This window comes from Neolamprologus brichardi, chromosome 7 (assembly GCF_056152115.1).
Source record: "Neolamprologus brichardi isolate AB-2024 chromosome 7, ASM5615211v1, whole genome shotgun sequence".
NCBI lineage: Eukaryota > Metazoa > Chordata > Actinopteri > Cichliformes > Cichlidae > Neolamprologus > Neolamprologus brichardi.
In genome coordinates, this window is record NC_142110.1 from 1,156,919 (window position 1) to 1,172,500 (window position 15,582).

Consider the following 15,582-nt stretch of genomic DNA (forward strand, 5'->3'; position numbering starts at 1 on the left):
CAATACTGTAATTTTCTGCTGCTCATTCCTGTGCAATATCCCATCTGCCCTCCCGTCATATTTCTTTTCAAGATTTTCTTATTTAATCACTAGTGGACATATATTTATATTTATAGATACATATATATTTAGTCATTTTTTCTCTTTTACCATGTCTCTCTAATATTTTGCTCCTTACTATTTTTCTATTATTTTATTTTATTTTATTATATTTTATTATATTTTCTGTACTGTACCATGCTGCTGAGTGACTGCTGCTCGTCAAACACATTTCATTGCAATGTTGACCCTGTGCTAACTTGCATATGACAAATAAAACTTGAAACTTGAATTTGAGTTGACGGCTTTCAGTTGGAAAACGATGAAAGATTAAGATGCTACCCTAAGAGGAGGTGGAGCTTCTCTTGGGGTGTTGGTCACGAGTGAGGTCAGAGTGGAGCAGGAGACTGACAGATGGATTTGTCTCCAGCGATATTATAAGGGAAAGATCTCAGTGTTTAAAGAGGGATTCAAATTTGAGCCATCCCTCCACATTGAAAGGCACCGACTTAGGAGCTTCTGCAGAACTGACTAGGACGAGGCTTGAAGCCTTTGGCTAGCTTAGAAATGTCTTTCTGTTCTTCTTGAAGAGCTAGAGGAGCTACTCAGGGAAAGGAAGGTCTGTAGATCTCTGCTTGGACTCCTGCCCACTCCACGTCTCAGACCCAGAAGGTGTCAAAAATAGATGGATAATAGGCAAACTGAAAATTAATTGTATATTCAATGAGATGTGACTCTGACTACTTTACAGTCTGTAATTGTTGATTTGCATCATGATCTTTGGAGCTGTCTGTGACTTCTTTTATGGTCTCATCTTTATGTTTTTGAATATCGGTTTCTTTTTTCTCCGTGACTTCTGTTTCCCTGTTTTTCATACATTCACATAATGTTTTTCCCTCATTTATTTTACGACTTGCTGTAATTTGCCTTTTGAAATATTTTGTGCTCCTGCTGTAGCGGATGCTGAGCGGTAAGACTGTAGGACTGAAGTGTGAAGTTTGTTTCAAAAAAGAAGAAAGAGGCAGCTCATAACAAAGTCCACATGAAAGAAACTGCTTGAGTTTCCTAACGTTAGTTAGCTTTATTTCTAACAGAAAATAATTTATTTGTGTTATTTCTTCAGAATCAGAATACTTTATTAATGTGGTAATTATGTAACCAACCTGTATTTGGTGCAGGGAGACCCTTTGTGCATCCCTAAAACCTGCTGCCAGGCCAAACGGATCAAACCTCGTTGCTGACACTGAGCCAGCCCCACATGAATGTGTGAATGCAAAAGGCCTCATGGGAAATGTATTTTCCTTTTGTAATAATAATAATACATTTCCATTGTAACCCAAACAAACAGAGTAGTTTCTCTGCACTATGATGGCTGCAGGCGCAGAGAGCTTTCATAAATCAGCTTAATCATGAAAGCTGTTTGTGCTCCACGAGGTCTCAGCACACAGACGCTTTAGTGTCTTTGTTTAAAATGGATATAATTAATGTTTTAAATAAATGTGTTTAAGCAGTAAAAAATCTGTTTATACCATGTTATAGATTTATAGAGGTATGTCCTGTGTGGGTGACCCTGTGCTTTGTATTTTGAATTATTAATAGTCTTTAATTTCACTGCTATTTACAAAAGTGTTTTGGAGTTTGTATGTGTTTTGTCTCTAGGGGCCACCGTAAATATTTATATATAAACATATATAAAACCACTTTTTTTACATTAGTAATTCCTTTTGTGCATAATTTTATATTATTGTTAATAATAAATTAATTAAAGCAACAAAACAACCTGAAGAGCCGGTTCAGAGCCAAAAGAGCCGGCTCTCTAAAAAGAGCCGTAAATCCCATCACGAGTCTGTGAGCGCAGAACGTGCGCACAAAGCAGCAGATTGGGGATGACGTCACACACATGGGTCCTCTGTCAGAATATAGGAAAACCCGGACATTTTTATCAATCTCGAAAATCCCCCCCGGACAGAACGTGAAAAGAGGACATGTCCGGGGAAAAGAGGACGGTTGGTCAGCCTACTTTAGAAAAACTTTTACTAAGCTAGCTAACAAGCTAACTTAGCATGCTCCTGTTAGCTGTTTACACAGTTGAACACATTCTGATGAATCCTTCAAATAAATAATTTGTTTGTTATGAATTTTTATTTGGAGTATCCATTTAAATATTTCACACACAGGTGGAATACATGTTCAGTTTCTTTGACTCCCTGTAACGATACACTTTATTCTTTAAAAATAAAAATCCATTTTAAACAATTCACATTTTCAGCGGCTCACTTTCAAAAGCATCTAAGCACTGAGATCATGTCTTTGTCTTCACTGACAGCCGGTGTCGACAGGATTTTCTGCTTTAATATACGTGATGTGTGTTTCTATGCACATTTCTTAGAGTCCATTTAGCGTGCAGAGGTGCTTTTGGATGCCAGGCTTTGTTACAGCAGAGATCTTTTCACTCGTTGAACATCAATACTTTTTTATCTGTCTGCAATCCCAACAGGCATAATGTCATCTGAACACACAGTTTGATCATTTCCAGTGCAAATGATTAAAAGTGGAAAACGGAATAAATTAAGAACACAACAGCAGCTGAATGCATGTATTCATCACTCCTTGGAAAAAAGTAATTACACTCATATTTATTATGAGGAACACAAATAAATGCTATGTCTAAAATGTACTGTGTACTCTCAAATATCATACAACTGTCATTTTTAGTGCAATTTCATTTGTTTACACCACAACTTGCTTTCCGTCCCTTTTCCAAAAGCTGCATGGAGAATGAAATAATCAAATGTTAGCCTGCAAGTGTATAAATGTGTGTAGAAAATCATATATATGTATATATGTATATACATATATATGTATATACATATATATATACATATATATGTATATATACATATATATGTATATATACATATATACATATATATGTATATACATATATACATATATATGTATATACATATATATATATATATATGTATATACATATATATATACATATATATGTATATACATATATATCTATCTATCTATATATATATATATATATATAGATATATATATATATATATATATATATATATATATAGATATATATATATATAGATATATATGGGGAAAAAACCATGATGGTCAGCTTCACATTGTTGGCAAAAGCTGCAGATTTTCTGCACAAGTCGTGATTTTGGTTGAGCGCCGAGGTACTGAGGCGCGGCTACACGATGCAGCACGATGCAGCACGATGTTGGTCGTGGCCTTGCTGCAGGCAGCGCTGCAGCTGACCTCCTCACTAATGCTACTAAAATTTGAAGCTTTTGTCCGACTCGGCATGAATAGTGGGGCTTTTAGGCTCACAAGCTAACATTATCCTTCTGCAGTGCATCTTTCTATGGTGCTTTCCAGTCCACCGCTTACAGCTGCTGCTCTCTACATTCCTATGGTCATTGCAGTTTCTCACAGTTCTGTACAGTATTGCACAATTCAAGTTCATCTACTGCCTCCAAACAGTGGTGAGGACTAATATTCGATGTCCAACGGCATAATCATTAATAAATTGTAGTTATCCAGAGTAAATAAGACGCATTCCTTCAAGCAGGTAAAAGATTCAATTATCAAGTAATCACCCCACCGTACATTCAGTGAAACAAAGTCAAAGTAAACACCGGCTCCTGGACAGCTGACGAATTCTTCTTCTCCTTGTGGTTTTGGCGTAGCCCCCTGTCCTGACTTTGGTTTTTATGCATGAAAGTCTGAACTTACTGTGCAGCACTGAGCACAGATACAAGTGCAGCAACACTGTGACCACTCGTCTCCAAGATTACGGTTTAAAAATGCTGTCATTCATTTACTGAGCAACCCAGTGCTGGCTATTTACAAACAGGAAATCAATGACCCACTGTTGTAACTAGAGATAAATGACTAGATATACCGATTGTGCAAATATGCCGTAGTGTCCAGTGTCGATTTTGTCAAATGAGAATCTGTCTATTAAAACTTAACACTTAAATCAGACAGAAGAGAAATAAGCTAATCCCAGGCTTCACGTCGGGACTGTGCAAAGATGGGTGTTACCTTCTACTGCGATAGATTTCAGAGAGCCTTCTTTGTGGATTTTAACACAGCCTGGTAGAAACGCTAACACGCTTATCTCTCTGAAGGATAGTGAGGATTTTTTTCAAATGCCTAAAGTATACCTCAAATTCTACACTCCTACACAGACTGAGAAAATCACATAAAATCTGCCAAAGTTTGTTCTTTGATACAAATACATCATATTCTTAATAAGGATAAACTAATAAAAAATATTCATCTGTCGTGAAATCTTTATAGGAAGAAAAAGTCACCTCTCCAAGCAGGAACTCCCTCTCACACAAAGACTAAAGTGCAGGAGCCAAGAATGCACCGTCTGCATCCATCCGGCTTAATATCAGAGTAGATGTAATGCTGTCGTAATGCTCTTCTGTGATTGGTTAACTGTGAAAATCATAGTCACTAACATCTTTTTTCTTCATGTAGGTATCGTTCAGATCCGATGAAGTCAAATAACCAGGAAATAAAAGCTTTGATCAAAAAGACTGCAGAGACCTTTTTCTGTTGTAGGCATGTGGATGTATAAAGAATAAAGTCACGTGTAGGAAATAGCCTGGCAGGGCCTGGGGCTCAAACTGGTGCCCACTGGAGTACAAAGCGTAACAGCAGCGTCTGTGACCTGCAGACACAAACGGGAGAAAGGAGCGTCAGAAACTGAGGACACAGTTTTCAGTCATCGGTGTGGCATCACGTTCATTTTCTTATTAAAAATAATGCAGATAGCAATGAGGTTACAAACCTTTACATTACAAAAAACGTCTAGTTTTATAGAAAAGCAGCCTGAAAGCTGAAAGCTCTGCCTCCCGTTCTCCTTTAAACGAACCACAAGCCGTCTGAGAGCGAGGAGCTCCGTGCTGATACGCGAAGTCTTTGACATAAGGGCCAATCTGATTATTCAAGGATTTTAAATTCAGTTCCAGATTTAACAGGAAGTCAATATGGGAGAAATATGCTCTCTGTTTCTGGCTGGGTATCATCTGAGCAGCAATGAAAATGTTTGCTGTGCCTCCTGATGATGCTGCCTGAGGGAAGCATGTATAATGTAAACAGGGCCGGCGCAGAGCCCACTGAAACCCCATAATTAACCCTAATATGTGAAGAAAACTCCCCATTTATATTAAAAATTGGAGCATATTAAATAGATTTGGTTCATCCGCTGCACACAGTACATTTAAAGCCTGCAGCATGCTAATCTCTGTAATAAAATATAAAGGTTTGAGGTGTCAAACTGAGGTCTAGCAGGCTGTAAGAGTATCAGCTGTAACCGTCACTAAAGCTGTTTCTGTGCTGCGATGAGCAGTTGGACAGCTGCTCTTTCAGGAGTTTGGACATGTGGGTCACGTGATGGCTTTATAAGAACGGTTTCATTCATGCACGCATTAAAGCAACTCATTTCATTTAAAAGTGACAACAACTATTTATACTTTCACGAGGTCACCATAGCAGGTACCTGCACATATCTGAGGCAGCAGATTCTTAAACTTCCTCCCTGACACATCCCAAAGCAACGTGTCTCCTCCTGAGCCCAAACCAAGGATTCAGCCGCCCCCTCAGTCCCAGATTGCTTAACTAACAAACACAGAAGCTAAAATGTTCTCGTCATCCAAAGACTTCTGAACCTATGAAGTCCTATTCAGACCACACGATGGCAAACCTGAACAAGAATCAGGCTACGTCCACACGTACCCGGGTATTTTTGAAAACACAGATTTTTGCATTTACGTGTGGACGAGAAAAACGGAGAAAACGGAGAAAACGCAGCGTCAAAGGTGTGCGCCTTTTTTGACGTCACACTGTGCGCCACGTTATTGTTTCGGTGAAATGAATTTCTACAATACTGTTACTGTTACTTGTTCTCTCTGCAGTGTTTAAATGCTTACATATACACACAGTTACTGTCCCTCCACACATACGACTCAGTTCTGCTTCGATGCCCCAGTCAGTGTTGCCAACTCCTCAGTAAGGAAAATCGCTATTGGTTGTCCTAAAAGTTGCTAGAAGTCGCTAAATGACGTCATCACCTAATTTGCATAATTGGTCATGCTAATGTGATTGTAACCTACGCTGCTGGAGAGAGAAATAACATCGTGGATGAGACATAAAGTGAGCAAAAAACGTCCTAAATGCATTTAGAATTTATTTAGAGCTACAAATTAAATTTATTTTAGCAATTATTGTTTTTTTTAATGTCACAATTCCAACCCTGCTCCTTTACCCGGGCTTGGACCGGCAAAAGTGACCCGAAATAGGCACTCTGGTGGAGTTACTTTGTGTGTTTGTGTTTATAAGTAGTTTTAAACCTGATCCACAAAACAGCATAAGAGTAAAAGAAGAACTGACTGCGTTACAGCACCCGCTGCTTGTTGAGAGTAAAAGCGATATGCGCTTTCACATCTTTTTTTTTCTAAAAAAAGTCGCTAGGGGGTCTGAAAACTCGCTAAATATAGCGACAAAGTCGCTAAGTTGGCAACACTGGCCCCAGCTTTGTTTACTTTTTCCCACCGAGGCTTCTAGACTTCTGATTGGCCAACATTTCTGCACGGTTAGGAATATAGCGCCACCTGCTGCTTTGGCATGTTCCTAGCAGCGTTTTCCTTCATTTCTGCCTTTACGTGTGGACAGGATTAGTTTTTAAAACGAAAATGGAAAATCTCCGTTTTCAAAAATACCCGTGTACGTGTGGACGTAGCCTCAGAGAGCAGGTCTGCTGTGTGCGAGCAGTGAGGAGCTTTTTTACAGCTATTTTATATCTTTTAATACATTACAATGTTTATTTTCAGTGTAATACCAATGAGAAGCTGTGTCTCATTGTGTACGCGCAAAAAGTCTATTTAAATCACAAAAAGTTACCAAAACTTTCCAGCAGCTAAACGAACACGATTCGGTCAGATGAAGCTCGCGTGTGGTTTGTGGCTGATGTGAGAAATACGCTGATTAAATCATTTCTTCGTGACGTGACAACACTGTAAAAACAGTCCTGCATTCGTGCACAAAGAAATGGATTTGTTTGATAGTCCGATTAGTCTGATTATCCTCTGAAGATATGAAGCTGCATTGACATTAGTCTTAAACAAGAGACGGTTACCTTTCGCTTCAGAAAGGACTATTCACGGCACAAATTCACTGTTCTTCACAGCCAGCGGCTGGAAAAGCCTCGACTTCCTGGTTCTGGAACATGTACTGTGAAAATAAACATGCACACGTTGAAATAAGTCCCAACAGAAACGTTTCATATTACATCAAACAATTTGTTTACACAACAAATATGTGAGGACTGCACTGTACAAAACTCAAAATCATTCACTCATTCATGTTGTTATGAAATATCCATGCTAATAAACACGAAGGCTGTAAATGCTGCGAACAGAAAAGATTATGAACAAATGTGGCACTAAAGGGAGCTTTGAACATTTAATAAAAGGTTGTAATTTTAGTGGCTTTAAAACATCCAAAATACACCAAATCACACTTTATGTGTTCTTCATACAAAACTCTGAATTTTATGTATTTATAATTACTGAATCTCAGCTCAGTTTTATTTACAACAACCACCTTGATGCACTTTATCCTGTAAGTTAAAGACTCTACAATCATACAGAGAAAATGTCAACAATCAAGTGTTCTCGTCTAAATTGAAGAGGAACAGAAGCAGGATGACGAATGAATTAAGACTCAGACCACAAAAGAACTAGCAGGGCTCCACAGCTTGTGTTTGTGTCTTCAGTCAACATGAGTGGGCTGTGGGGGCGGGTATCTGAAGCCACCCGTGTTGTACATGTGAAATATAGGATGGCAGATATAATAATGTGGCGACACAGGATCAGAAAACGCTGTAATTATAAGACAGTTTAACAGAGTGCAGTGCTGGGGTTGTGTGTTTTTGTAGGATAGCAGGAACATTCAGGGTCAACAGTTAGGAAACGGCAGTTAGCAGTGGTTGATCTGAAAAAACACTTTAGATCAACCTTTCATGTTTTTAAAAATGCAGATCTCTCAAAGTGGGGTTTTTAAAAAGCCAGATGTTGGTGACGATGTATCGAGAAAGAGGGCTGCACCTCTGAGGCACGAAAGTCTGACTGAAGAAACTCCAACAATAGTGACCGAGGAGAAAGCCAGAAAAGGCACAGCTTTCCAAAGTGTTCCCAAAACCTTCACTGCTTGAGCTGGCAGCAGACATTCAGCAGAGTTGGGTTGGTCTGCGGTGCATGGACAAATTATGTTTATTCACTTCAAAAGAAGTTTCAACTCCAGCAGACACACGAGCAGGTTCCCCTGCTGCTGTAGATCATCCCAAAGTATCATGGCGACTGATTGATGAGAACCCCGAGGCTTGAGAGGAGAGAAACTTTGTGCTGCAGGGTCTGAACACACACAAGAGTGCTGACACCACAGGAAAGGCTGACATGCTTTATAAAACAAGAGACTGGGGAGCTCCGGTGTCAGTTCATCATCACTGACTGGAGGCTGAGCAGGAACCAGTGTTTTTAAAATGTTCACAGGAACCAATCAGCAGGTGACACATCAATAGGCCAGCCCATGGGATCAACCAATCAGGAGGAGATCTGCAGAAGGACTCTCAAAGATCCTCAAAGGTGGAGAGGTCTCATACAAAACATCACTAAAGTCCAGTGAATATGAGGCTGTAAGAAGAATATTTTGTCCTCCTGCAGCTGCGAGTAGTGAGAGCTTCCCACGAGGTGAACGGTATAAAAACATCTGGAGTTTGTATCAGAGTCACATTCTGCTTAGTGTCTCTGTCACAGAGCAGCATGGAGCTGCTGTAGTAAAGCTCCACCTGCTGGGGCCTTTTCACACTGCACTCATGTGACTGATCCTGTTACAACATTCACTTTGTATCTGATCAGTGTTTTCACCCTGATGCACATCGAAGTGAAACTGAAAAATGTCTAAGAATCAGATGAACATTGAATTTAATGTTACTGAAACGGGACATAAAATAGAAGATAAAAGTCTCTCCATCATCGCCACGTGCTATTATTGAGCTGGTTTACCTCCCAGTGACTAAAGCTTTGAGAGTCACATGACTGAACTTACTGGTTTGAGGTTGGACTCCATCTCTGTGAAGTTCCACTCAGTCAGAGGCAGATTTAGACTGAAAGGCTGGAAGAAACAGGAGGGAAGCAGCATAATGATATGAATACAATAATACACTCCGCTGGCTGCTGTCTGTAATCATTAGGGATGGGTACCGGTATCCGCTGACATAAACGGTAGTAACCAGACCAAAAAGCAGCGCACATTTCGGTGCTTTATTTCTGCTTTTTTTTTTCCTGAGCTGTGATACACTTTAGATTCTAGCCAATCAGTTTACGTTTCCGAGGATAGTAGGCGGGTCCAGGTACGTACGTTCTTTTAGAGCAGAGCTACAGATTAAAAATGCCCAAGGCGAAGCGGTCAAAGTCTGGCTGTACTTCACAGCAAAAGATGCAAACTCAGCAGCTGCAACAAGTGCTTTAAGCTGATACTGTGATACTGTCAAAGGAGGTAACACCTCAAATCTGATGAAACACCTGGCGACACATAGCGTTTTTTTAAAAGCCGAGAAATGCGCCGTATTTGATAGCTTGCTGCGAGACCTCACACCGAGCACATCTACTGCGGGTGTGGTGCCTGTTATCGACCCGGAGTTAGCAACATCCCCCAAAAACCCGAAGAGGAGAGTCCTGGCCCCTAGCCCTGCCAGTGTAGCAGAAATGATGAGGATGATGATGCAGCAGCAGCCGTTCTTCTCTGCGTGAGTAGCTTCATGTTGTTCGTGTGTAATTTACGTTGAGTAGGCTAACCACGTTATTACATTAATGCATGTAAGGTGAACTAGCAAACACCATCATAGCTACATGCGGCTGTCTTCTTGTTTGATGGCAGATACTCCCTTCACCCTGGACAAAAAGGCTAAAATGACCAAAGAAAAAGTGGAAAATAGTTAAACATGAGAGGTTTTTGGACAAAGTTTGTGTTTTTTCCATTGTTTAAGCTGCTTCCAGCCAAGAGTGATACCATATATGCCCCATAGCTGCAGAAAAGGCTAACATTGTTATCTTTTTACAAAAAAACAGCTGAACATGAGAGGTTTTTGGACCAATTTTGTGTTCTTGATTCTTTAAGCACCGGTTCGAGCACCGTTTAAGCACCGGCACCGTTTCAAAAGTACCGGTTTGGTACCGGTATCGGATAAAACCTAAACAATACCCATCCCTAATAATCATCAAACTGACATCGGTCAGCCTGATGTCGCAAATATCTACTGACATCCATGACAGCACTGGTCCCAGCTTCCACAGCGTTTTGCTGATGGCTCCTAAGAAGCAGCTGCTGCAGCTCCTCCAGACTCATGTCCACATTCTCCACTGCGTCTGCAACCTCAGCTCTGCACACACACATGCAGGATGTGTTATACAATTCATTCACTCACAGTACTTTTCTGTTGCATTACATTTTCCATGACTTCGTCCACCTGTGAGCACCTACCTCTCCAGAGCAGGTCTCTTGCTCCTCCTCTCCAGCATGGAGCCTACAGAGCCCCTCCCCTCCAGAACAGATTGGACCATTGCAACAGGGAGGACAGGTGGTTCAGAGGAGCACACCTCACACGGGGAGGTCAACGCTACAGCCTCTCCTCCCGGTACACTGCTTCCTTTTCCTCCCCCTCGTACCCCTGGACTCACAGGCTCCTCTTTGATCAGCATCATGCACTTCTCCCTACAAGCAGAGTCACACGTTGTGTGTTAAAAGTAGCTTTTAATAGTGAGCCGAGAAAATCACACATGGATCTCCTACCTAGTCTCATCAGGCTGCATCTGCAGAGCCATGCTCGCCTGAGACATATCAGTAACATCGGATATAATCGGTCCTCCTGCAAGTCCGCTAGCAGAGCAGGAAGCAGTATCACTGGATGGCTGAGGGCAAAGAGGAGAGGACTGTGATGCACGTTTGCTCTAATAAATTTAGCACCAATGAAGTTGAAGATTTTCAGGATGCTTGTATTTAGTTAAAGAAACAAAACAACAACAAACAACCTAGAATCTGTTCAAACATATCTGGTTGTGAGCCCACATAAATGCTTTTGGTTCCTTAAAACAGTTGAAGTCAGAGTTTCGTTGGACTGGTTTAGACCTTTTTCAACTTCAACACTTGTGTGATTGTTGCGTTTGCAGCAGAGCCTGTATGTAACACTCCTTTACAGACTCATGTGTTTGACCTCGGACTGAAGTGAAGCACATCGGTGGCCCCCTAAATCTGTCACTGCACATTGCTGCCCCCTAGTGGTGACGTACTGTAACAGCTGGATTGGTGGCGCCAGAGTGTTAAAGGATATGTATTCAAACAGATGAGGACAAAATGATTAACCCCTCTGATTAAAGGTTAAAAAGTGCATCAGTTATAAACTTGTCTAAAATGGAAAAAAATAATTGTTGATGTTCATAAAATAGGAGATGGATCCAAAGTTACCATTCCAAGTATCAGGAACTGGAGTGAGAAGTTTCATCAAAGAAAGCTGGACAGTAAAGAGCCAGTCTGTCAGAGGTCGAAAGCAAAAGATTTCAAAGAAGGAAACTAGTGAGAGATGTGAACGACCGAGACACTGGTGAATGACTCGGCCGAGTTGGGAACTGAAGTCTCAAAGAAGATAATCACGAGAAGCCTGCACAGGAACAAAACTCCACTTCTTCAGAAGAGACGTCTTCAAGCCGGAAGACTTTGGTCAGATAAGACAAAACTAGAGCTCTTTGGCTAGAAACACTACTTATATCTGAAGAGGCCTCTCCTGTTTGAAGAGCCACCTCCACTGGACAAGACTCAGCGGTCCATCTGCATCTAAAGGTCAAAGGTCACTCTTTTGAGGACTCCAGTGTTCACATTTTGGACAGAGAGGACAGATGGTTTGAAAGAGGAGTGAAAGAAGCATCTATGTCCACTGTGAACCACCATCTTTGAACAGACACCAGCTGTCTGCCATCTATAATCCAGGTTTGAGATCCTCCCCAGACGCCTTAACGCCCACTCACATCCTGGACCATTTGACCTCAGGAAATCACATGATAGGGTGGGGCTAAGTCTCACAGCGGGTTCACCTGAAACCCTGGCTGATTGCGACCCACACCTGTTTTCACACCTTGGCTCGTGGGATTAGGTAGAGGATCAATAGGGGGTCCATGACCCTCTTGGGGGAACACTCCCACAGGGCTTAAATCTGGGACTCTGCACCATGAGAGGTGAAACATCTTCAAGCATCTCCAGATGCTTTTCTTCCCAAGCTCCTTAGACAACCCTAAGGACACCATTCCCACAGTGACACACAACTGTGGGGAGTCGGGAAAGCACCGAACCTCAAGCACTCCACAGTGAAGAACGAACTCCAGAAGGCCAAAGTGAATGTTATCGAATGATTTAAATCCCACTGAAGTTCTTCAGACTGAGGTAAATGCAAGAAGAGACCATCAAATATGGAGAAGCCTGAGAGATTAGCCAAAGAAGAATGGGCTGTGATATCAGGCGATGTATGTGAGCGTTGCCAAAACCTACAACAAATGAATAGAATCTATTATCCAGCAAAAATGATGTGATTCATTATTAGTATCAGAGGTGCTAATGATTCTGTCCTCATCTGTATAATGAATGATGATTCAACACAGTAGCTGTCATGGTTCTACATTTACATTCATCAGTATTGGGAAGTGTGTATGTACTCGATCAGTTGGTTTCAAAGGTCATTTTAGAATCGCACATAGCCGAGCACTTAGGAAGGCCAGCTGTTTACCTCAGAGCTGATTTGACTGCATGTTGCTACCAGCGCTGTTTGTGCTGAATGTGGAAGGTCAGCAGCAGCGCAGCAGATTATTAATTATAGTTCCCAGTAAAATGTGTCCACACGGTACTTTCAACAAACTGAAAACCAGACTTGAGGTGTGTCGTTCTCACCGACTGGATGTAGAAGGGCTCGTGGATGGCTTCCATCTGGTGACTATGGCTGAACTTGGAGGCAGGAGGGCTGGGAGAGCCATCGTCCAACATCAGAGGCCTGGAGGAAGCGTTATTGTTTCACTAAGTTATAAAACAGTAGTAATATCAGCTACGCACAATGATCATCAATGTGCTAATTAACAAATGGTTAATTGGTGTGACTGGAGCACACAGTTACAGTTCTTTTTGATCCGTCTCGCTACTTTGTTACACTGCTTCATGTAATTAACAATGCCGAGTCACAAGATTCAGTCTTTCAAAAGCTCATGTGCTCCTTCGGTTTTGTATTTATTAACCAACAATCCATGCAGCAAACACATGGTTGTGTGTGTGCTTTATATCCACGGATAATAATCTCAGCACTGAAGGGCAAATTCAGCTGGCAGCAGCCAGTAGTGTGTTAGACCCCACCTCCACTATTTTAAATCATTAAACGGGACCTCTGTGGTGTGTATGTGGAATGTTTTTAATGGATTAACCAACAAACTGTATGGTTGTCTGTGGTGATACAGACCATCCAAGGAATCTGTGCTTCAGTTTACAGTGTTAGCATGGACAAATGCATGCTAACACTGTAACTATGATGGCAAACATGCTAGACTTGTGCACATGCAGAAATGAGCTCGAAGCTTTTTTAAAAGGTAAATTTTGGAGCAAGGAAACTTGCAGTGAGAGTAGATGAACTAGGACACAAAACCCAGATTGTGGAAGTGTATGAAAAAAAAGACATACATCTGAATTCTTCCCGACCCAGAAATACACATTTTTTTGTGTTGCGGCGTGCCGTTGCTTTCTCACGTCGGCCTCGTTCACTCTCAGTAACAAAGCTGAACCAGCATTTTACACACACAGCCTGTCGTGCAGGGTCGCGCACCCTGCTCTGCCTTCACTGTGTGTGTGTTTGTGTCCGACTGACTGATTCAGCACTTGTCTCCATTCACATCGCTTGTTGAGTTCGATTATTCAGTTTGTCAGCTGAGCCAGCCCTTCCCTCTGCCCCACTGTGGCCCTGTTTGTCTCACTTTTGTTGATTGCTCTACTGTGCGCCCGTGTGTGTTTGTGCACGCTCTGTGTGTAGGTGTGTGTCTACTCACAGCTTTCTCTTTAGGCCCACAGTGCTGGGTGTGTTGGACTGCATCTGGCTGAACAGGAACTGAATCAGCTGGCAAAGACAGAACGAGCAGAGAGTGAATCAGCAGCTCACACAGGAAAACATCACCGACTCTCATTTTTTACCTTCAGATATAAACAGAACAGGAAACTGAGAGACACGAGCCCTAACCTCCCCGCTCACACCTTCACACAATGAACCTTTGTGTTTCTCAGGTCTGATGGTCAGATGCCATTTTCACTTTATAAACTGATTCATCTTTTTGTGAATCAGACATGCAGCAAAAGTGCTGATGCTTCAAGTAACAATCCAGTAAGCTAGCTGACGGTGTTAAAACAGCACTCTATAAAAGCAAACAATGCTTTTACCTTCAACACTAAAACAAAAAGTTCAAAAGAAATACTGTAAAACACTGTGATACAAGTGCCGTCAGTCCTGCATTCAAACGTCTCACAAATTTATACATAAATCACCTTAGCTGGAAATCAATAAGGTGAAGTGAAAAGAACTTTATTTACTTTCCACCACAGAGAACAAACATCCACTGTGTGGTTTCAATGACGTCTGGAAGGAAAATTATACTCCTGCTGCCGACCTCTGGCAGGTTTCATCCGTTACAAAGATGCTGGAAGCTCAGCGATAACAGAAAGAAACGGTAACATCAGCGAAATATAGCTTTGAAGTATTTGTTCAGTGTTTATTCCTTTAGAGTAGAAGATACATGAGAAATACAGACGCGTGAGTCAAATGTGAAGGCAAAAACGTTCATTACTTACTTTTGTATTTGTGTTTTATATAAACATATAAATGCATCGTGTGTACACTTACAAATGTGGATCGCACAACACTGGACATTATATTCTTCATTTCCATCTAATACTGTACAGCTGCTCTTATTGTGTATATATATATATTTATATTTCTTCATACATTCTTATATATTTCTATACTGTGTATTGTGTATTTTGTTGTACAGTTATTTTATTTTCAACTTTAATTTATATATTTTATTTAATTTTATTCCTTCCTAGTTAAATTTACCCTTTTTAATATTTAGTTCCTATCTTATTCATAGCCTTTTCTTCTTTCTTTAGGTCACGAGCAGTTGTCACTGCATATCGTACTGTGTATGACTGTGTATGTGACAAATAAAAATAAAATTTGAGTTTGTACCCACAGACTGACCTTGTTCATGACTTTCTGTTGCTGCGTGTGGTTCTGTCTCAGTGACACCACCTCCCGCCACAGCACCTCATTCTGCCTGCAAACGGAGGGGAAACATTGCAGAGATCAGAAATAAGAACAAATGCGAAACATTACAAGTACGACCTGAACGGTTTGTTCTAGCCACCTGT

The 15,582-nt window shown here is 41.1% G+C and overlaps 1 protein-coding gene across 1 annotated transcript in view; it reads right to left on the reverse strand.

Moving 5' to 3' along the window:
• Nucleotides 1-3,290: 3,290 nt before the first annotated feature.
• hsf4 (heat shock transcription factor 4) overlaps nucleotides 3,291-15,582 on the reverse strand; it is a 20,779-nt gene continuing 8,487 nt past the window's right edge. The window contains exons 5-13 of the mRNA XM_087842772.1: nucleotides 15,413-15,488; nucleotides 14,211-14,278; nucleotides 13,075-13,174; nucleotides 10,933-11,051; nucleotides 10,624-10,854; nucleotides 10,405-10,522; nucleotides 9,190-9,255; nucleotides 7,220-7,314; nucleotides 3,291-4,753 (exon numbers count right to left, since the gene is read on the reverse strand). Coding sequence (XP_087698898.1) covers nucleotides 7,255-7,314; nucleotides 9,190-9,255; nucleotides 10,405-10,522; nucleotides 10,624-10,854; nucleotides 10,933-11,051; nucleotides 13,075-13,174; nucleotides 14,211-14,278; nucleotides 15,413-15,488 — 838 coding nt within the window. The 3' untranslated portion in view covers nucleotides 3,291-4,753; nucleotides 7,220-7,254. The remainder of the gene's footprint in view (nucleotides 4,754-7,219; nucleotides 7,315-9,189; nucleotides 9,256-10,404; nucleotides 10,523-10,623; nucleotides 10,855-10,932; nucleotides 11,052-13,074; nucleotides 13,175-14,210; nucleotides 14,279-15,412; nucleotides 15,489-15,582) is intronic.